The sequence below is a fragment of the Anabrus simplex genome, chromosome 10, assembly GCF_040414725.1.
Source record: "Anabrus simplex isolate iqAnaSimp1 chromosome 10, ASM4041472v1, whole genome shotgun sequence".
NCBI lineage: Eukaryota > Metazoa > Arthropoda > Insecta > Orthoptera > Tettigoniidae > Anabrus > Anabrus simplex.
In genome coordinates this window covers 60,321,597-60,346,313 of record NC_090274.1, presented here as the reverse complement: position 1 = coordinate 60,346,313, position 24,717 = coordinate 60,321,597, and the positions used below count along the sequence as shown (strand labels likewise).

At 34.4% G+C, this 24,717-nt stretch overlaps 1 protein-coding gene across 10 annotated transcripts in view; it reads right to left on the bottom strand.

Moving 5' to 3' along the window:
- The window catches only part of CaMKII (Calcium/calmodulin-dependent protein kinase II), a 1,009,248-nt gene that overhangs the window by 21,802 nt on the left and 962,729 nt on the right, over positions 1-24,717 (bottom strand). For 7 of the 10 annotated variants that reach the window (XM_067154892.2, XM_067154898.2, XM_067154893.2 and 4 more), the window contains 2 exons: positions 7,520-7,595; positions 4,278-4,372 (listed from right to left, as the gene is read on the bottom strand). In XM_067154892.2, coding sequence (XP_067010993.1) covers positions 4,278-4,372; positions 7,520-7,595 — 171 coding nt within the window. Of the gene's footprint in view, positions 1-4,277; positions 4,373-7,519; positions 7,596-20,279; positions 20,343-24,717 lie in introns of all 10 variants that reach the window. The other 3 variants (XM_067154895.2, XM_067154896.2, XM_067154897.2) reach the window with 1 other exon arrangement.

Sequence of the window (24,717 nt, the reverse complement as noted above, 5' to 3'; positions counted from 1 at the left end):
GTTCACTGCGCTGTCTGTACAGGCTTAATGATCCATCTGTGTGTGCACACTGGTTGACTAATTTTTTGCCCAGTGAGCTTCTTTTGCAACAGAGATAACCACCATGTTTTGTACCTTTGCCCGCACTCATCGTTGATAATTCAGGCTCGTTACTTTCAATGAGATAATATTTTCTGATAGCAAAGGTGCATGTATATTGTAGCACTGCACCAATATGGGCACAACTTCCGCGTGCAACTAGTTGCAGATGCCGAATTTTCTGCTGTCTTCGTTGTGATTACAGAGAGTACTGTTTTCTTTATGTTTCTTCCCTAACATCTTGACATAAGTATTCGATCTTGCAGTATGTACATTTCCTAATGCCTAATGTTCAAATTCTAGAGCTACAGCTGAAGGTGCAAGTCCGGCAGCTTGCCGGCATTCCTGACAGGCAAAAATCAACATATCGTGGAAGATATGAACTGTCCGAACTGTCAAAAGTACATTTACAAAGAGCATACAACAAAGTATGCACTTCTGACTGATGAATATGACAGCCAGAAAAGAATTGGCAAAACTCTCTGAACAGTGGATTGTGACCATTTTATATTTCAAAACTCACAAGGAGTATGATCCATCCAAATGTCACATCACAGAAGCCCTGATGGACCTAGGTATACCAAGTGACTGCTACTTATCCCAAAGGCCTGCACATTTCGAGGTGACGCATGGTCAGTGCGATGAATCCTCTCAAACGTTATTCTTTGCTTTCTAGCCTAGGGCTGCAATCCCACCATCAGATATCCCCTTAATTGTGATCACATAGGCTGAGAGGACCTGAATCAGCTGTCAGATCCAGATAACATTTCCTGACCTGATTGGGAATCAAATCTGGGGCCTCTGTGCAGGAGGCAGGCATGCTACCCCTAGATCATGGGGCTGACTGAAGGAATATGATACTTGTGTGAATATAGGATCCAATCATGGGAACCAGATATGTGGACAAAGGAATATAAAACCTAGGTCAAGAAAAATAGGGCTGCATGTACAAGCACACATGAACACAGAGTTGAAGTGCATTTAGTCATTTCTATTGACTGTATTCATTAAGTATGCTGATTTTTTGTGTTTCATTTCATCCTTTTTTTTTTTTTTTTTTTAAAGAAGGAAGTGTATATTTCATACCCGGTCTTTAAGACCGTGCACAACTAAATCCAGTACATGACGATGCGCAACTAATTAAGGGTTAACTGTTCACAAATAAAATTCTACAACCCAGCAGAGAATCAAAAACAGGGCCCCATAGTCTGAAGGCCAAGACTCGGACCAATCAGCCATTGAGCTAGACAATTTAAAAATTAAATACTTTTTCTGATAATAAAGGCACAAACTGCAATACAGAACATGTTGACTGATTGAAAAGAGCACAGTGTTCTAAAATTCAAAAGAACACAGTATTACATGAACAAGTATTCCTCAACTAAAATTAATATAGCAATATTTTTCAGCAATAATACTGCCTGACAGATATAACAAAATTTGGAAGGTAAGTTAGAAATATTCAACAGAACTTAAAGAACATAGCCATTTACCATCGTGAACAGAAGGCTATACCAGAACTGTCTGGGATACAAGTTATGAATGTGGAAGAAAAGCATTTAATACAAGCCTTCCTTTGTAAATCCCTGTTTTATTAAACTTATGGCCCAAACAACATTTCTCTAGATCATCTTTTGGTTTACAAGGTCAGAATTGCATGTACTCTTGAGTGCACCATTTTCTATTCACTCTATATTCAAACAAAGCATAATAATAGTACAGAAATTGCATGTTTGGTCCAAAATACTGCTCTGTATAGGCAGATACAACAGTTTCCTCAGTTTTGTGAACGGACAATAAAAATGCAAGCGTGTGAACAACAGGAATCACAATACGAACTTAGACATGCCTCTAAATTAAGATACACTATCTTTCTCTGAAGCTGGTTACGTTTACTATGAATATAACTTGATCTATGGACCATTTTTGATAGTTCAAAACTAACATACATTTCAATCAACAGTAAGTTGCTCACAAACTGTTGAAACTTGTAAGTGTATTTAAATTGGGACTTTATTTAACACCAAAAATTTTGGTAAATGAGCTATCCCAAAGTTCTGGTCAGACATTTATTGGCATGCAATATGACTGTAACATATGTAATATATACTGTACATCTCATTCGAAGTAATTTTTCTGAAGAAAATAAATAAATAAATCTTTGGCCAGATCTCACTCAACGAGTTGTTTTAAATATCAAGGTGTGAAAAAATATGAGACTAATAACACTTTAAATAAACATGTGCTGCATTTCCAAACTCTACATCAGTCAGCCAGCCAACCACCGTGTTTCTTTGTAAGAAATTTTGCCTTACTTTCTTATCAATAGACATTGGGTTCCATTCCCAGCCAGATCAGCAATTGTTACCTCAATCTGAGGGCTGGTGTGATATCTACTTATGAGGGGAACCCGCTAAGTGTAACAACCCTATATCCCAGAAACATTGCTCAGTGGTAGAGGGGTCGAAATAAGCGAACACATGTTGCGGCTTATACGTAGACATTCGACCGTTTCCAAAAAAATGAACGGTCAAAGTTTCTGATGTGCCTTATCTGCCCTTTAGCGCGTAACAAGTTCAACTGATGCAGTGGCGCAGCTGGCTGTTGCCGAGACTTCACATTTTTGCAACAGCAATTGGTTTGCAAGATTTATGTTAGTCTGTCTTTTTAAACCACACGACAGCCTGTGCGCAACTAACATTCCTGTTGGATGGCAACGAGCAGTCAATATGTTCTTCTGGGGAAATATCTCCGTCCACGTTACTCTGGTTAAGTCTAACAATTTTCACACCTTGTAAGTTATCCAAGATATTTGAATGAAACAGTAATACACAATCTTTATGTAACTACTGGAATTGTGCAAAGTCCATTTATATCTTCACATATGCTACCGTCTTTCATTAAAAATATCTTAGGTTACAAGTGGTACACTCAGTGGTTCAATAGTTCCTGAATTCAGTTGTTTTTTACATTCAAGAAAAGTGCATACAATAGATGTTTGATATAACACGGTTTGTGAAAATATTTCCTCCCAAAATTATTGCTTAAATGCAGTACGTTTGAAATTTCAGGAATTACGTTTGAATATGCCTACGTCAGCAATTGATGTTCAAATATATTTTCATTCAAGGGAACAATTAGAATTGGTTAGTTCTCAGATAAGCTGAATTTCTATCCTGAAGGGTAGTGTGTTTTCTGGTAGGCAAATACTGTAGTTAAACAAACCTTCCCAGGTCCGCATGGTCAGCCACGACATATCCCACCATCCAAGGACACTCACTCACTTTACATCATTGATTCTTGATTATCAGCCTCATATGCCAGGGATATAAATTATCAGTTAGCATTACAAATGTTTGTTACTCTTATGGAAGACTTATTTTTTTCCAAGTTATAACTGTCAACATTAAGCCAATAAAAATTATTATATTATCTGATAGAGAAAGTGCCGTATGATTAGCCCAGGAGCTTAGCTGCTGGCTTCTCACCCGGAAGGCTGAGGCTTGAATCTCGGTCAATCTTATCCCCATTAGTGCACCCCTGTGCCAGCTCTCTCACCCGATATTGGTTATTCCCATAAGACCAATGTATAGCGGCCATCTGGCACATTAACCCCTGTGCCAGCTCTCTTGCCCAGTATCAGTTATTCTCAGAAGGCCAATGTATAATGGCCATCTTGCACAATAACTCCTGTGCCAGCTCCCCTCGCCCGATATCGGTTATTCCCGTAAGACCAATGTAGAGTGACTATCTTGCACAATCCTGGGTTGAGATTTTCATCATAAGAATCACGTGGCGTCAGAAAAGGCATCTGGTCTTAAACCCCCAGCCAAAAGCAAAATGAGCCTAGGTGGCACCAACAACCCCAGAAATAACTGGGAAAAGCTGAAGAAAGTTCTTATCTGGGAAGGAAAGTAAATTTTTACATCTTGGGAACGAGCAAAATTCTTGCAATGAAATTAACCAAAATATTTTTGAGTGGTATGAAATATATTGAAGCTTGAAGCATTTTTCTTGAATAAATATTTGCTTAGGATGAAGAAAATAACAAGTTATAAATATAATGAGTAGGCCTACTTCTGCATAATATTAATTGGAACACTGAGTAGGACCAATTGTAACGTTATCTACAAAATTGATAAATTTAATCTTTTTTAAAATGAAAAATGAACAAGATGCAAAGAAAAAGCATTAATTACCATTATCAAAGTAAAATTTGTGAAAATCCAATCCTTCGACTAAATTACCTAGAGCCTCAGGCTCAAACGCAGTCAAGTGAGGATCACAGAGTTTCCTGAAACACAAAGATAATATAAATTAATATGTTATTTTTACAAATAATACTTGGTTTGCATTGAGTGTTAACCTTTCCTCTCCTAGTCAAATAATCTTGCTAGGCCTCACCACAAATGTCACTGATTAACACTCTCACAATTGATAAATTTTGTATTTCAAATGTAATTGTATTTATTTCTGGCTTAAATAGCCACAGTAAATGATTCATTTTTATTGTTTGACAAGTTATTGGTATATGTTGAATGTAAACTTTTTTTCTGTAATTTTTAAAAATGTTTTTCATATGACTAGCATAATTAAATTACATTAGATATCTACTTCCAGTTTGACATCTTCATTCTGGATGGCTGATGCTTTCATATGATACAAACATCAGGTATGTACCAAGTTTTGCTGTTTTGCAATAATGTATTAAAATTCAGGAAAAATAACCAGTTCACTGCCAGGGTCCATGTTAAAATATAGTAATGTCGAAATTGTTAAGAAATACCAGATAACTAGCAAATTACAAACTTTATAGGAGAAACAAAAAAGTGTCGAATGAACGACGTTCACCAACATTTCCCCAGCAAATGGGGCTGGCAGCTTCAAAGTAAGTGACCAGTGTTTCTTGGTGAATGGTGGGTGATGATACCATTGAGTTAAATACTTTGGGGAAAAAATTCTAGGTAGCTAAAAATTATGTTGTTCTCTGGAACTTTCTGGTCTGCAGAGTTGCCATGTAATTAAATCTGGTCAAACTCAAGTTTATGTACTGATAAAACTAAGTTGAAAGAATGGTGGCAAGAGTTATGTCCTTCTCAAATTCATGTTGGTTGCTTTTTCTTTTCCTCCACAATCTGTTTTATGTCACACCGACATAGATAGGTCTTATGGCGATGATGGGATACAAAAGGGCTAGAAGTGGGAAGGAAATGTCCATGGCCTTAATTAAGGTACAGCCCCAGCATTTGCCCAGTGCAAGAATTGCTTAACAGCATTAGATCCTTGCATTAAGTTTACTCTGGAAAAAGAGATTAAATTTATCAATTACCTAGATCTAACCTTAACTAGATTTGATGATCATTTCAAATTTAAAATACAGTACATAGGAAACCCACTCAAACGTCCACCACCACCAGGGCAGATTCTGTACACCCCATCTCACACAAAAAGGCCTCATATCACAGCATGATTAATAGAGCATTCAGTATTCCTATGTCCCAGCCTGACCTTGTAGAAGAATTAAACATCATTCGGCAGATAGGTTTAGCTATGGTTTCAGCCTGCAGTTTATTAATAAACTTATTAATAAGATTAAGTACAAACCTAAATAGAATCTAATTAAAGAATCAAAACCACCGAAAAAATATGCTGTTTTTACATACAATAATAATAGTATTCACCACTTAATTAACCCTTTAAAAAAATGTTCAAATAGCATTCAGGACCTCAAACAATAATTTTTGTATATTTTAGAATTCTAGTTCATTGAATCCAGTTAACAAATTCACGCATTCAGGTGTGTATAGGTGAAATGTTCTGATTGCAGCACTACTTATATTTGTCAAACAGGGAGAAGTTTCAAAAACTCTGTATTTGGAACATGTAAACGCTGTCAAGCATAATAGATTCTCTGCTTTCATGAGGCTAATCATTTCTCCACCATTCAACAAGATTTGGACATTCTTTATTTCAATCAAAAAGGCCTCTTTCTCAATATTCTAAAAGAGTAATTTATATCTCTAGACTAGTTTTCTAAACCTGCTTTCAATCTGAATGAAATTTCCAAAAAACCGAGTGTCATCATTGAGTCAATTGTTTCCTTAGCATCCAAATATTATGCTAAAAATTTCAACACAAGTCACACAAATGATATTCCTAACAGTTCCCCTCCTTCTCCTCTCATGACTTCCTCATTCCAACTTTCTTCTTTCTCTTCCCTTAATTCCTCAGCTCTCCTTTACCTTCCTTCTACATCCTCCTCTGCTATGTCACAACAAATTCAAAGCTGTAGTCGACAATGACAGCTGTGCTGGGTGCAGCGCTGTAACCTCAAAGGATAAGCTTTCTCTCTTTTATCATTCACATTCCCATATTTTGTTTCAAATGGGTCAAGTAATTTTCTTTCTTTCTCTTTTAGATATTCCCCCATTAACGCCCTTACGGACAGATAGACCTGCTTTATAACACTGGGATATCCTACACTTATTGTAACCAAAGAAGATTGTTCCTTCTATGATACGGCTGTTGACACGCATATCAACAATTAACCAGTTTTATTTGCATCAACACTGTGATGTTCTCTTGTAATATATATTTTACTATGATCCATGGTGGGACTACCAATAGACAATGGCATTTTACGTCACCCTTATTTGACACAAGTGCAGTTTTGAACACAGCTATACCAAAATCATTTTCAAGTTTCATTAATCATGTGATGATCTAGTTTTTATCTCAAATCCACTTCACCATTGTCAAGTGTCTAATGTTTGGACTTTTAAATGTGTACACTAGTGTATTTTATGTGTTTGTATTTGCAGTCTTAACTCAGGAGGTTCAACCCCCTTTTGTTTATGACGACACTATGTCCATCTAATTCCAATTTTTATGATGAATAGCTGAAGATGACCGCTATGTACTGTTTGAGAGTAAAACTATGTAATAATTAGGTGGAGAATAAACTAAAGTTTGTAAAGAGTAAGTAAAGCAAGTTGCAAAAAAAGTCGTCTTAATATGTTAATTTTGATAATTGTGATGTGCCATTAAATAAATAAATAAATAAATAAATCCCACACCGACTGGTCATTGTGTTAATCCTATTATCTGTTTCATTTTATCTTCCTATCTCTACACATAATGACTTGATTTGACACTTGCTTATTCCTTTCCATCAAGTATTGTACTTTTAGTTAGCTTTCTTATCTAGTATCTACTTTACAGTGCAAGTGTTTGTGTTTCTGATGTCCTTGCCTAAGCAAATCTAGCTTCTTCTATGCTTGACTATGCAACCTATTTTGTGCTTTGTTTCGATGATTGCTGAGGGAAAAGTTATTCTTCAAAGCCACTACTAATATTCTAGAATTATTTCCACTGCTTATTTTGAATGGTAACAATTAAGCTTTCACTTTACTGTTACGGGATTTAAGAAAAAAATACTCACGTATATGCATCGAAATCACCCGTGTTAATCGACTCTATAAGCTGCTCAGTCATCTTGATGATCTCTTGTTTACGAGCTGTGCCAAAGAACAAAAGCAGATGCAAGTATTACAGATGAAAAATAGAATACATGATAATATAATATAATATAAATTGCCAATATATTGACTATTTTTGAATTCTAGAATTTAGATATGAAATATTCTTAAACAAATCAAAAGACTTGACACTTCTTGAAAGCAAACTTCAAAGACAAAATTTTACCCAAATCTAATCTTATCGATCCTTATTAAACACACAGAGACAAAGTATCTGGGCATGCTAGGAAGTAAATACAGTCTCTCCACACGTTGCACCTACCTTCACAGCAATAAGGAATATGTTCTATACACAAAATATCGAGTTCATAAACTTATAGAAATACATTACTATTCTATGTCATGCTTGCAATGATGTACCAAGACGTGTTTCCCATACCACATAAAATATTGTTTTACATTGCCATATCTTTTGTTGATAAGAAACAAGTAATGAAAGTTTCCACAATACTTCAATTGAAAAAGTGTCAAGGAAAGCAGAACACTGAGAATAATCAAGTGAGTGAAGGAACGATTAATGAACAAATGAATGATTGGATTTATAGATAGCAGTGCAAGATTTACATTCATTCATCTCTAGTGTCATACTTTTAAAAATAGTTTCAAAACATTACATCTGTAGTCTGTCTGTTATACTGTGACAGATTTCTTAGGAGAAATATAAATTTACATGCTAGACTGTTAGTTCACCAGCCTCTTGAATAAATCCAAGCACTCTTCCTCTATATACCAAATCAATAAGATTAGATTTTAATGAACTAATCATCTTGTCACTGGAAAAAAATATGTCATTAACAGCTCTGCAGACCTGAGAAAAAAAATCTGAAAACAGAGTTACAACAACCAAGACAAAAAACATCAAGAACTTCTGCATAGCCCAACATTTAACAAACACCACCACAACCACAACAAAAGAAGCGTAATGACAGTAATTTGTGGCACAGAAAAAGCCCTGAGAATGTTACATGTCTAGCAGAAAAATTGGAAAAATCAGGTCAGAGGATCTAAAAAGAAATACAGCTTGCATAATCTATTCTAAAAATTTTGATAACTAGAATTTTTCACATTTGCTCTCCGAGTTTTCACCTTATCTCCAAGGTTTCTTTTCAATCCCAAACTGATATACAGGCCTATAACTGCAGAAGAAGACAAAAGATAAGGTGCAAATGGCTGCAATATCCCTAACTCATGAAATAAAGAAAATTCTATTATTCATAGTAACACACACATGGATATATTATCCAAACACCTAAGGTATCACACAGTAATAACATACATGATTATATTCTTGTGATGTGATTGGAGAAGATTAAAGAAAGTCTCCAGCAAGCTCTATTGGTTTTCAACCTCAATTTCAGAACAAGCAAGTTTAATTTTGAAAAAAAGTAAGTTTAATTTTTGAAAAAAGTAATTTTAATTTTGGAACAAGTAACTTTAATTTCAGAAAAATTAATCTCAATTTAAGAAAAGTTACCGGTAACTTCTATTTCAGAAAAAGTAAATTTAATTTCAGAAAAACAGCTCAACACATAATGTGAAAACATGAACAAAGCATTACTGTATTATTGTATTATGTTATTCTCAGCAATGAGAGGCATAATAATGCTACAGTTGTCTTCAGTGACTAGTAAAAAGACCGTACAATTCCACATTGTTTCACATACAACATTTTAGGAATAATAATAATTTTACTTGCAATATGGAAAAGAGAGAAGTTATTCGACATTGAAGAGGAAAATATCAAAAGGTATCTGTGGAACGTTTTAAATAAATTCTGAATGCAGCAGAAAATGGTGTAAACTGGAAACAGATGGCTACAGCTAATGGAGTGAAGTACAAGACTGCTTATGACTGGCTCAAAAAAAAGGTAGTGTCCAACGTAAAGAATGTGGTAGTAGGTGGCATCCTAAACTGTCTGAAGAAGATGTTTATTCCATTATTCAGTGGATAGCTGAAAATTTGCAGCTTACATTAAAAAGTATATGCCAACATTTACGATAAGAGAAAGGCATAATTGTTTCACAACAGACTCTGTCCACAACTCTGGATGGACATTTAATAATGTTAAAGATTAAACTTTCCAGATGGGATAAATTCAATTGAAAACCAGATGAAAAGGTGACAGTAAGTAGAAAAAGATATGGGAATTTGTTGGCCAACTGAAGTATGTAGTGTTCATTGACGAAACAAATTTCAACCTGTGCTGTAGAAGTAGTAAAGCCTCCGTATAAAGTGAGAAACTTGTTGCTTTGTTATTAATTAGTAACCGATTTAATTTATCTTTGTGCACAGAATTTTTTCAGACCAATTATACTGAAATTATCATGAATTTACTCATTCAGAAGAAATATTTTACGTTCCCTATGGGAATCACAATCTATATCATCTGATGGCCTAGCAGACCAAGTCTCTCTTAATACAATGGCACTGCCTAAGGCTCCAAGTAGACTGTGCCTCCATTACATGTACTAGCAATGCATCTTGGTTGGTGAGCTAGGCTCAAAACTGGCACACTGGTAACCAAGAACGAGTTTGCTGTAAAATTTATAATTTTTAATAACAGTCTAATTATAAATTACTCATTTAGGACAAATATTTCATATTCCTATGGAACTCTATATACTCATATTATTTTGCCCTGAAAACAGGTTATTTAATGTGCAACTGAATCAACTGATCAAGTCCCTTGCACCAGTACTCTTCAACGCCAGTGAACTGTGCCAGAATTGTTTCCATAATATTAAGCACAGAACATGAAGGCCCTAACATATTTACTAAGCTTCAAGCATATTATAATGTTAGAGAACATAACAGATTGAAAATTTAGCTCAAACATAAGGACTAACATGTAGTTACAAGTATTCTGAAATACAGGTGTCCAGAAGAAATGCCCTGAAGCTTGGCTTAGGGCATGGATGCAAAGAGAAGGCCTAGTACAGAGTTTTAAAGATAGGATGGATCATAATATGAAGATAAAGATTGAATTCAAGAACACATGCTCATTTATAGGAATAGGAATTAGGGATTACAATAATCCAAGGGAGATGTTTGATAAATTTCCAACTTCTATTAAATTATTTAAGATAAGATTAGCTAAACAGTTGACAGGGAATCTGCAACCGGGTCAACAACCGTAAATGCAGATCAGAGGTGACTGATTGATTGATTGATTGATTGATTGATATGATTGCAACAAACATTCCTACTGAAAATATATCATGGGAGAAATATTTTAGTCCTATAAAAATCTACCAAGCTGCGAATATATGCGATACAGTTACTATCCACATCCAATTATCTGATTTATTTCAATTTTTCTGCTTATAGATATTCCACTATTACAACACTACATTCATATATTCCTCCTTTTTTTTTAAATCTCTACTTCCAAAATTATTGGCAAATGCTCAAATGACTGATTTACTGACACACAAGCTAATCTTTGCTGTAGTTTTCAGTTGTGTATTTAAGCTTTATAATTTATTTTTTGAGATACCTCGTAGATAACCACTATAAATACAGTAAATATTTTAACATAAGTTAGAAGACATTTGTGATGCTGTTAACAGTTTAGGACATTTCTCGAATGCATCTCCAGAAGAAAGAATTCTTATCAAATTAATTTAAATGACTTAGGTATTCACAACAGAATGTAATGTTGTCTTTTCTGAGCAAGGCTTATTTATGTCACTTAATTTTAAGACTGTGTGTGTGGAGGCTATTGTGCATCCATTCAGTTGGAGATATGTTTGTGTTAATGGCTATTTTAGAGTGATTTTTTAACATATTTCCTTTCAACAAACCTTAGTAAGAAACTACCAGGGAAATAAAGAATATAATTACTTATAAAAGTAGGTACCGTATTTCTTTGTTATGGTACAGATGTAAGATTTTTGTTTAGATATTTATAAAACACATAACTCTTACCAAATGACTTGACTTAAAAGAAAAGAAAATTACAAAGGAAGGTAAATGCACCAGTTGTGGACACTTCAAGGGTTATTTTGCCTTTACTGTACTCCTTTCATGTCTTTCTAATAGATATCAATTTTCCAAATGTTGAAGTTAAAGGAAGGGAAGCATGAAAAATCACATTCTTGGCATTATCAACATGGTGGATTTGGATCATTATAATTCAATTATAATAAAGGAAAAAGGCTAAGCAACTAGATTTTTCTTTATCCTCTCCCTAACTCAAGTAGTTGGTTTTAATTCCAAGTAAGTAAGGGAATTCTATACAGTATATTCTGGTGAATAAAATTTTATTCTGACTATTGAACATGGCAGCAAAACAATGATAAAAGTACAAATCATTATTGAATTAAATTTATAGTAAAACATTTTTCAGAGCTGGGGAGACTTAAGGAGACTTAGGCCTTATGCACACCATTAGTTTTTCTATAAATATTATCTCATCGGAACAAATGAAAGGTAAAATATTCTGCCAAATATATTTGACAGTTTCCAATATCTATCCAGTATACCACAAAGGTATCTGTTGAACATGTTTGCACCAACATGATCCTCAAAATATTGATGCACACCACTAATCTGGAATCTTTTTAGAAAGTTGTGTTTGATAAAAAATGTCAGATTCATTTTGTATTAAAAATTAAATTACAGCATGGGGGATTGTATTTCAGGTAAAATCCTCTTTAAAAAGTTTTCACAACTTCTTAATATTAATTTGTTTTAAAGGCTAGGAATGGTTCCATTCTCTATTAATATTTAATAATAACTGACAGAGCTCAAGAAAATTATGATCGTTAATCATGATTGAAGAGAAGAGGAAATAAGATAAGCTGGGAGTAAATTGTTTCTAAGAACAACAATGTGATAGATATGCATTTACTTCTCAGACAAATAGTAGCCTATATATGAAACTATAATACTAGGCTAACAATATACATCAATAAACAGAAAGAGGACCAGGTGAAAATAGAAAAGTGGCCAGTAAGGCTGAGACCTTCCCCCTCCTTGTACCTTAGCTACAAACATTTCTAGTGAGCATAAATCACCTCTTAATGTACTATATCTTGGTAATTTAGTACTACCAAATACACTATAGACAATACTGGACACTTCCGTATTCTCCCGTACTAAATTGAAAGACTTGATGACAGTGGCGCGCCTCCTGGCGGCCCGACCTTAAACATCAGGCGGCAAGATTGAAACTACAAAAGTTGCATTTTAAAACTGGTAGAAATAATGAAACTCAATAATGATTCTGTTTTGTCCAAATCCTTGGCTGAGGCCTTCGCTTCAGAAGGTCCCAGATTCGATTCCTGGATGGATCGGGGATTTTAATCGCGTCTAATTAATTCTTCTGGCTCGGGGACTAGGTTTGTATTTGTTCTAACACGTTTCTCTTCATATTCAGACAACACACTACACTTCCAACCACCACAGAAACATACAATAGCGATTACCACACCTCAGATTTTTAGGTATGCAAGTATGAAGAATGCAAGTATGAAGATGTCTACATTGAAACAGTACCGGTTTCGACCTGTCCCTGTTGTTTTAGCTGCCTAAAATAGACTATCAAATAAGTTCTAAAATATTTTTAGGCAGCTTCAATTGTACGTATTTTAATAGGCATAAATTAAAAACCTTTTGGTATAATTCAAAGTGTATGGTGTACTACACACTCAGTTTCAAGGCCTTACTGCTAGGTGCGCTGGCAATTAATGTCTTGCGATATCTTGCAAAGTGCTACGTATTCTCTATAGTGTACTGTATTTAGTACTATCATAATCTAAAATTAATGCTTTAAAAACCAATATAGATTGTACTTTTGAATGAAATATATACCTATCAAACCAGCATATTTTTAAAATTTCTTTTGCTCTTAAACAAATTAACCAAGGTACAGTACTAAAATATCTATGTATTGTACTGAACAATAATGAAATCCTTGAGAAGATGCCAAATATATTTGACAGAAATTTTGATAGGTTTTACACAGTGAAAGAATTTCTTATCTAAGGGCACTAAATCTGCAGTAGGCCTACTTTTGTTTACTAACCACAATGCAAATATGACAAATAAGAGGTGTTACTCAAGTAGAATGCTTCAAGACTAATTTGTTTATAAGCAGCAGGTTCTAATGGACCCCACACATAGTGAGCTGCATGAGAACATGAAAACTTACTGGTGAGGATAGAAAGTTAATTAATCTATACCAGTATTGATTTTCAGAGTGATATTCTACAAGCACTATATGATCATGATCAACTGTATACTAGCAATTATCTTATTGTAAAGTGTACTCAGCTTAGTATAAAATTGAACATTGCAATTTTTTATGCATATCAATCCCTATTCTCAACACAAGCGAGTCTTATGGTAGCCTACTCTTGCTAAATGAGAAAATTCTTATGAAGAACTTGCACGAATAATAATAATTGTATGGCTTTTATAGAAGCCTGGGTGTAGGTCTTTCGAGTTGATGTCCGAGAGGCAATCTTTACATCCTGTACTATAATACATTCAGTAAGGGCCAAATACTGCACTTGGAGGAAGAATACTTCTGAATGTATGAGATTAAAACAGTTTTTATTATTTGTACAAATTTTACCTTGATACTGAAATGTTATTATAGTATAAATATATTATCAGACCTACTATATGACAGGATAAACCTATGTTCTCATAAGAACCCTATCAAAAACTAATTTATGGTATTATGCAAAACTGAGAGTAAAACGAAATACACTAAATTTTACCTTATTTAAAAAATCACAGCAAAATGAGCCATATAACAGCCTTATTTTTTCCGGAGAAAAAAAAAATCATGTATCAAAAGGTGTTCTAGATGGTACAATACAACAGTGCATGCTACATCAAAGTTTGCAAATGCTTCACATATTTGCTTCAAGTTGAAACAAATGAACATTGACAAGACAATACCAAAATTTATTTTGAAGCCTTAGTGTTGTGATCTGCCACTCTGTCAACATGAACACTTAACAGTGAGGTAGGGGTGGGCAAGCCTTTTGCAGCAGCACTTCATAGTCAACAACCATACCTAGTCACATTACATAAAGACAATCTTCAATCTAAATTTGCCATGCTGTTTTCTATAACTTTCAGAACTGTTCCACATTTACAGGTATGAAATAATTTCAAAAACTCTCTCAGCTTGTGTGTTTTGAGTGTTAGTAAGATATACTCTTCAAATTCTTTTCTAATAATTGGTATTCAGATATATTCAGTTTTGCAGTTCTGGGCTTCAATTTTAAATTATCTCCTTTATGCTTTGCCCAGCCCTAAATTTACACAAACAGCAAAGAAGGAAGAGAATAGCTGAGAAAAATTACATTTTCATTGGAAAAATGAACTAGACTGTTTTAATTTTGTAATGCTTATTTATACAATTTTGATCTAATTTACCATAGACTTACATTACCTCTGACTGTTGTCAAAAGTGGAGAAGCAGTTCTATGGAAACTGCCAGCTGGAGATAGACTGAACAGATATATGTATACATATACATAATAAAAAAACCCACAACAATTTCTTTTTACCAGAACAACAGCAGTTACATTTTCTTTTGAACCAGTTTTATTTCTTCCACTTACCGAGATTCTCATGATACCTTACGTATAATTTATCTTCCTTGACAGAGCAACTGTCTAGCAAACCCTTTCAGCTTAGGACGCTTCTAAGAGCTTATTTTAGCAGAGGGATTACTCAAAGAGATTGCTGATGCCCAGAAAAAGTTATGGTTAATGGCAGCATAATTTTACATAATAAAAAAATTAACAAAGTCATCCACATTAGGGTTGTCGGTCTTGGAAGTATTTCTGGGTCTTTCCAAATCAATTTAAAATTAGAACTGTTCAGTTATTGATAAAATTGTTTTTACAAAATCTAGAGAAAAATTATTTCCCTTATTCCTGCTTTAATTTCTCTCCAAACCCATGGAGCTAGTGGCAAACTATTTGGTGCTTGAAAACTATTCAATTAATATTTTTAAGCTTTTGATCCTATTTATGATCATCAGGAACCAAGATCTTTTCTTTAAATAAGAATTTATATTAAAAACTAACAAGTTATTCAAAAGTTTACCAAGATAGAAAGCAAGAAAGAAGAACAATATTTATATTATACATATGTATAATAGTTTCCCTCTAAAGTCTAATATTCTGTCAATAACGAACACTGATGTGATAATTTAAAAATATCCCAGGTATTCCAATAATTCTCACTCAGCTTTTCTCAACATTCACATCAAAAACAAAAAAATAAAACATTGCTCTGGCAGCATTCAAGACATGGATCAGGAGACAATGGATATACAACAATAACAATGTAACACAGAAGCCATAAATTGATATGAACATCAATACACATGTCAGTTGCATGAATTACATGATGCTGACAGAAACACAATTATTTAATAGGCTTCTGAGAAAAGTCAGAGAAAGTCCAATGTCTCCTATCAATATTTACTCTTCACTGTTCTGATTAGTACAAGTGAAACCTACCTGCTTTGATTCCATACTCCGAGGTTTAAAAAGGTTTCTACATGTGTTTCTGTCATCTCAGTGCACAACAAAATTCTTAATTTCACATCAGCAATATGCTACTAAAGCATGTTTGTTTTACATGATAAAAGTCACCATCCACCACTGAATTCAAACACTTTAAAGTCAGCATGTATTTTCATATCATCTTAAAGTAAGCATCACTGCCACCAAGAGCTAACAAAATCAAGTTTAGATAATACCAGCTAATACCTCAAATACTTACCATACAACACTGTATGAATTCTAATATTTAAAGGGAATGTTCAATTAGCAGACACCTTTGTTGAATTATAGAAGAAAGACTTACACTACATTAATAAAAGTACCACATAAACAAAATTATGAAGTCTAGGCAATAAGATTTTTGTGAGTTTTTCTATGTATTTATCCAAAATGTACAACATATATTTTCATAATTATGACTATATGAGGACAATATTTTTTCAAAATCTATATGTTACACTAACATTCCTTTTCTTTTTTTAACTTTCATAATATGCAATATAAATACGTCTACCAGATTTCAAATGTAACATGAGAAAAGTGCAAGAGTGTTGCATGAAAGATAAAATTTGCAGCACACAAATTTAAGCCTTTCTATCCCAGCGAGTTCTGCAATCTATATTAAGCACTTGTATAAACCATTAGACCTCAGCTACAAATTACTCATTTGTACTTGTGACATTTATCTATGAAAATTTGCTAAAATATAATTTTTTAATTTATACATGGCATTTCTGGGTCCTCAACTGCTCATTTCGATTCATTTACAGCATTTTTTTTTTTTTCTTCCTATCAGATTTTCCCTGGTCCAACTTTTAATCTCTTCCAACCCTGATGGTACAGGTATTAAGTTTGCAAGGCTTAGGAAGTCTTTCAGAGTCACAACCTTCATGGCCCCTTCCCATAATTATACCTTCATTTTAAAGGATCTTTTCTGATAGCTGTAAAGGGGGAATCGTTGCCCAGTTATACTTCCCGGTGATTGAAATCACAGTGAACACATGAATACAGTCGCCACAATAACATTGTATCATAAGCCTCTGAAATAGGACTAAGATTTGGGTAGGTGCCCCAGGTGCTATTCCAGTATTTTTCTGGAGAGTTTGGAATACTGTGGGAATAATCCACACTCCTTACAGTCACATCATTAAAGATAATTATTATCTGAACTTTTCAATGTGAAAAATATCAGAAATATATATTTCAGTAACGGTTCGAACTAGCAAAAGAATAAGTAGAAGAAAAATGTTCAAAACATTCTTTTTTATTACAACTTTTGTTGTATATACATTCTTTTGAAAAAACAACTGTTGTGGAAATATATGCAATAAACACTTAGGACCCCTCTAAGAATATTGAAATATTTTGTAGCCTAGTTTCCTTTCTAGTATGTCTTCTACTCAAAACCCAACTTTCATCCAGTTACTCCTGTAGATTCAACACGATTCTTCCACAAATACATTAAAGTGAAATCAAATGTGGAATAATAATAATAATTGTATTGCCTGAGATACCATGTGCAGGCATGTGAAATTGATTTAAAAATGGAGTATTAGCTGAAAATTTGGAATATAGGCTAACAGACACACATCCATTCATCATCATTATAGACCATTATGCCTTTCAGCTTTCAGTCTGCAAGCCTCTGTGAATTACTTAACATCACCACAATCCTCTATTTGCAACTAGTGTTGTGGCCTCATTTACTTCTATACCTCTTATCTTTAAATCGTTAGAAACTGAGTCTAACCATCATCGTCTTGGTCTTCCTCTACTTCTCTTACCCTCCATAACGGAGCCCATTATTATTCTAGGTAACGTGTCTTCCTCCATTCGCCTCACAAGACCCCACCACCAAAGCTGGTTTATGCGTACAGCTTCATCCATCAAGTTCATTCCTAACTTAGCCTTATGTCCTCATTCTGAGCACCCTCCTGCCATTGTTCCCACCTGTTTGTACCAACAATCATTCTTGCTACTTTCATGTCTGTTACTTCTAACTTATGAATAAGATATACTGAGTCCACCCAGATATCGCTCCTGTACAGCAAAGTTAGTCTGAAAACAGACTGATGTAAAGATAATTTGGTCTGGGAGCTGACTTCCTTCTTACAGAATACTGTTGATCGCAACTGCGAGCTCACTGCATTAGCTTTACTGCACCTTGATTCAATCTCACATACTATACTACCATTTTGGGAGAATACAGATCCTAAATACTTGAAATTATCCACCTGTTCCAGCTTTGTATCACCAATCTGACATTCAATTCTCTTGGATTTCTTACCTGCTGACATCAATTTAGTCGATAATGATATAGATGTTGATTCCCATAGGGAACCTGAAATATTTGTCCCGAATGAGTAAATTTATTGGCCTCCACGGTATGCACTAGGCATGCGTCTTGGTGGGTGTGCTATTTACCAACTGATGAGCCCAACTTAGCACACTGGGGTGAAACGCTGGCAACCAAGAATGAGTTAGCTGGAAAAATTATAATGCCCAATAATGGACCATTTATATTGGTATTATAAATTTACTCATTCAGGACAAATATTTCAGGTTTTGCAATGGGAATCAACAACTATATCATCTGATGGCCAGGCAGGCATCAATTTTTAGTAATGAGACAAAGTCTCTCATAGTGCATTGGCACTGCCGGTGGCTCCAAGTAGCCTACGCAGTGGCCTCTACGGTATGCACTAGCCATGCATCTTGGTAGCTGTGCTATTTAACAAATGATGAGTCTAACTTAAAACACTGGGGCGAAATGCTGGCAACCGAGAATGAGTTAGCTGGGAAGTTTATAATGTCCAATGATGGACCATTTATATTGGTATCATCAATTTAGTCTTCGAAAGACTAATTTTCATACCATACTCATTGCACCTATTTTCAAGTTCCAAGATATTAGGCCGCAGGCTTTCAGCAAAAAGTTTAAATATACCTGTAACAATAAGGGTACTGCCAAACTTCTGAGACACATTCCTCACACATACAAGAAGATAATATGTTAAATGGACATGTGTCTGGAAACACTATTTCCATTTCAGAACTTGTTTTTTGTAAGTCTGCATACTACATTAATCATGGGAAAAACACAGGAATAGATCAGGAACGTACCAGCATATCACATGAAACTCTTTCTTACAAGATATGTTCAAAACACCCCCTGTTAGCACTGATATATGCATCAAGCTGCCATCGCATTGAATCCTGGATGCACTGATGGTGGAGTGACACAGTTCATGTGGTATCCTGGTACGTTCTGTTCCTGTGTGTTTCCCAAATGATTAATGCACTACGTAAAATTGTAGAAAAAGAGTTCTTTCATGGAAATAAAGCATTTCTGGATGCATGTTTATCAAACAAGGTTTCTTCTTCTACATGTCCTGAAAGTTTGTCCATACGTTCTTGTTACACCCTGCAGATATAAGAAGTTGAGTATCCAGCCAGACTCCAGGCAGATGACTCAGCAGACAAATAAATTATTTCTATCATCTTTCCAAGTATCTGGAATGCCCTGAATATGTAAGAATTAGTTCTATTATGAAAGGGCAGAACTATGACAGACGAGTCTTCACATTCTATTCCTAAAATTAATTTCATAGTTGAGGAAAAGCATTATTCAATAAAACGTAAATTCGTATCTTCATTCCGAGATGGTGTAGCTCTTTGCAGGCACACCCCAAGAGGAGGTGAACTGCAGGTATCTTTTTAAATACAAACCAGGCCTCCTGCCAATCTTAAATTTTTGGCAGTTCAGGGAATCAACGGCGGCAGCTAAGAAGGTAGCACTAACTGTTATACTGCAGAGGTGGACAACATCCTTCACTATGAGTTAAGAAATGGTAGCTTACTGTGGAATGTCAATCTCAAAAGTTTTGCACCTGCCAACTCTAGAATATTATGCCTAAGCAATATTTATATTCAACATTTTCAATTTGTTCAAGTATGGACAATTCTACACTTTCCCCTAAAACATACGAGCACTGATTATCCTTTCACTTAATTCTGTTTCAATTGGTATCAGTGTCATTACTTAAATGATATATCACATGCTGATTTAAAGAGAAATTACACACTATGGTGGATGGGAACAGAAATGCAAAACATATCATGTTACCTGAGCCGTAGGAGTTCGTGGATGAGTGCGAGCAAGTCTTGTTTGGGCACAGTATCCTTATCTCTACAAGTAATGAATGACCACCCAAATGGATTAGATTTAAGACCATGAGTGGCCAAAATTTAAAAAAAAATCACTGAATTAAAAAATAAAATGCAAAATACAGCACACCACTGTCGACCCACAATGAAATTTGTCAACACCGTACTTGAGACAGATGTATTGCAAATTATGAATAGTTTTCAAAATGACTTCTTACAATACCGTATTATAAATCATCATATTGAATTAATGGTCAAATCTCTTAATAAATTACAGGAATTTCTTCAAAATAATTTTGAAACATATTCGATGAAGAGAAATAAATACATTTTCAAACAAGGATTGGAATGTATTTCTGTTTTCAGAGAAATTATGGAAAATTCTTCTTCCTAGCATATTCCTGCTGGTGCAGGGTCTGCTGTTTTAATTTTGGCTCTCCATTTTGCATGATCTTGGGCATTGTGTGGTCTTAAGTTGAGAGTCTTCAGATCAGCATTTACTGTGTTATGCTAGCACTGCTTTGGATGTCCACTGGGCATTGCCCATTAATTTCAAAGGAGTGGGTGAAATTGGCAACTGTTGCAGGTGCAGAACGCAGGATGTGACCATACCGTTGGAAAAGTTTTTCCCGTGCCTTCTCAGCGATGGGTGCAATGCCCATTTGCTGGCGAACGGTGTTGTTTTTGACATGAAGGATGGTGCTAAGGCCCTGATGGAATTTGGCCTACCAAGCGTCTGCTGCTCAGCCCAAAGGCCTGCAGATTATGAGGTGACCTGTGGTAAGTGCGATGAATCCTCTCAGCTTTTATTTTTGGTTTTCTAGACTAGGCCAGTATCTCACCATAGCTCCTCAATTATTCTCCTGCAGGCTGTATGGACCTCTAATCAGCCTTTAGATCTTGGTAAAAAACCCTGACCTGGTTGGGAATCGAACCTCGGGCCGTTGAGTAAGAGGCTGGTCAAATGTACTTACTGCAGTAACAATTCTGATAACCAAAGTAACATCTCCTGTGAAATAAATTTCCACACAGGAATAATAAAGAAACAAGGAAACAAAACTATGGAACACATTCTAATAATTTTATACTTTGGAATTATGGTGCATTAATATATCTATTATGCATATTGCTATTTTTAAAGACTTCAGACACAATAATTGTCCGAATCATTCCACATCCGAGAGGACAGATTAAATCTGTGACATTCCTAAACCTACAAAATGTTTTATCTCCCTTGCAGATCAAGTTAGTTTCAATTTTCAGATATATCAGATCTAACATATTAAATATACCTAACTTACTATAAATTTTGAATTCATATACTGTCTGGTCTTTAGTTTTATTGATTTTGTTTTTTTCCACTGTATGAGGTGTTGTGCACAGAAGTAATTCGTAATTATCCTGATCATTCATTGTGTGTGGACAGCTCTTATTTCAGCAAATTACTCCAAACTACATGCTTTTCAATGGCAAAATACTCACTGCATGGAGAAGTGGACGTACTTTTACGAGGGAAGTATAATTATTACAATATAGAAAGTACACAGTCCAAAAGTAAAACTTCAGCACTTCAAAATGTCGTCATAATAAGGATGCCGATCACAAAGCCTACAGCCACAAACTGGATCTAAATACAATAGGCAGCCAGCTAAGCAGGATGTTCAAGTCAACAGCAAGCTCTGCTACTATATCAAGAAAGATACAGGCCAATTTTTCAGAGTTTCAATAACCTTGAGAGACCAAACTAACAAAATTGGTGTCTTGTAATAACTAGGTCAGTCAACAATGCTACCAGATTGAACATTTTTAAATCACCTTGCATACATTTATGGCAAGTTCTCTTTTAAAAAATCTATATCTTACATTTGTTGTGGTAAAAAAATAATTCTTTTTACTGTTACCATTGATGCTTTCACAGTCATAATTATAGACATGATATAGGCTTTTTGGGCTAATACTGTGTCAAGAAAATAAGGTGAACTTCTTTATGTTTCGCAGGGAACTTTGCTCTGCGTCTTCAGAAGAAAATCTTGACTGTACACGAGGAAAACTTCTCCAATAATGAAAGTTTGAATTTATACGTTAGTAATAAAAGTGTAAGTGGTACATTTATTTGTCACCAGATGGCTCACTGTACTTTCATTATTGGGGAAGTCTTGCTCATGAACAGTAGAGGTTTTTTTCTGAAGACGCGGAGCAAAGTTATCTGCGAAACATAAAGAAGTTCACCTTATTTTCACGACATGGCATAAGCTCAAAAAGCCTATATCATGTCTATAATCCTTTTTACATTTACCGAGAGATCCTTTTCAAAGGTATCTTTGATTCATATGTTTGTCATACTATTGTATTAGTTTCTGTATATCTAGGAATATCATTTTCTTCTAAAATCTCTAATTCAAAAAGTGTTACTTTGAAAGTCAAAACTAACCCTACTGGTTGTGAAATTCTGCTACCTTAAAAGGGATATAATTTGGCTTAACATGTTGAATATTTCCTGAAATAAAAACCTATTGCCTGTTTTATTAAAAAACAAGAAATAAGTAAGTGTATGAATATATTTGCTTACTACCTGCAGAGAATTAATTTATTAATAAAATAAAGTTACAGCCTGTTATGAAAATGTATTTCTGCAATACTCCCGCGTTTCAAATGACAAAATAATATCTCTCCTTAAAATGTTTTAATTACCATCAACCACACAGGTTTGCTATTTGTCACTAGTAATAAGATGGGAAAACAGCATGGCCATCAATAAGAAAGCTAATGCAAATTAAGTAGGTATTATACACTTTTGGCAAGATCATAGAGGATAAAACTGGCACAGAAAGACCTACCATACACAAAAGCAATATAGTCTTATTTCTGTCTTCCAACTTGAAGGAAATACAGTATTTCTTGTAATAAGCTTAAGCTAAAAGATCTCCACTTTTTGTGGAATCTGAAACACATTAACTGATCCTTCATTATTTAACTTTCATTAAATATAATTATCTTCATTAAAAATTCCACATATTGGCTGGGATAGAATTGTATTCCCAATGCATTTCATTCCCTCCTATAAGAATTCTGTTGTCACAGTAAATGAAGGAACATCTATAGGGTGGAAGTGAACTCTATGGAAAAACTTTCAGAGGTTTTTCAGTGATATTGGACGAATATTTTGATATAAGCAATCCATTGTCATTGGTGACTGATTGCCAAGTAATTGCATTTCTTCCTTTAAAAAAATACTATTACCTTTGTGTTTGTTCACATGGAATAGCTTTTTGTTTTTTCAACTAATTTAACTTTGTACACATTTATTCAGTGAAGAATCATTTTACTACTTGCCATGCTACTCTCTGTTGAGCATAATATTTACAATGCAGTTTGCTGTACTTGAACTCTACCATGACAACAGGAACACAATGCTCAACAACAAGTACCGTGGCAATTAGTCAAATGATATTGCGCTGAGTAAACATACTCAAAGTTAGTTTAGAATCTATAAATTTGACCATATAAATGGTATATATTGGTCTGTATTGACTACTTACAGTGATAAACTTACTGCACTGAATAAACAGGAGATAAAGGATACACCTTGCCTCAATACTAATCAAAAACTATTTATTATATGTTAATTACTCGTACATGTTTCGAGAATATATCATTCTCTTCTGCAGCGACAGTATTTCATGGAATTGATTAAAATAAATAGATGTTCAATTATTTTTATTATTATTATTATTATTATTATTATTATTATTATTATTATCTTTTAAGAAGAAGAGAATGATATGTTCTCGAAACATGTACGAGTAATTAACATATATTAAATCACTTCTTGATTAATACTGACAAGGCAGATTCTTTATCTCCTGTTTATTCAGAGCAGCAAGTTTATCGAAGTTAGATGCCGAGCAGTTTTAGATTGCAACAGTTTCATTCAATTATTATTCATCTAATACCAATTAACATGAAAAAAAAAAGATCAGGTCAACGAGTATTGTAATCTAGGCAAATAATCATTTTCATTTTAACAAATATCATCAAATTCAGAGAAGAATTCAGGATTCACAGATGTAAACAAACATCTCTATCAGCCTGAGGTTATGAGACAAGAGCAGCATACAAAGTGCAACAAAAAAAACAGGGCAAAATTTCATTAATAGATTCCTTGTAGGTAGGAAAGAAAAGAATGGATCATAATAATATGGACCCAGAAAGAGTTAATTTCTGAGTTAACAGGTTGGTTAGTATGACCTTGGCCTCGGCTGTATGTTTATTAGCTTGAAATAAATCCGAGACGTGTTTCTATCTTGGTTGAAGTGAACGAGAGCTCTCTGAAAGTGAATTCCAAGCCTGTCAAGCAATACAAACTGCATGAGGAATGTTGGAGCATGTTTGGAACT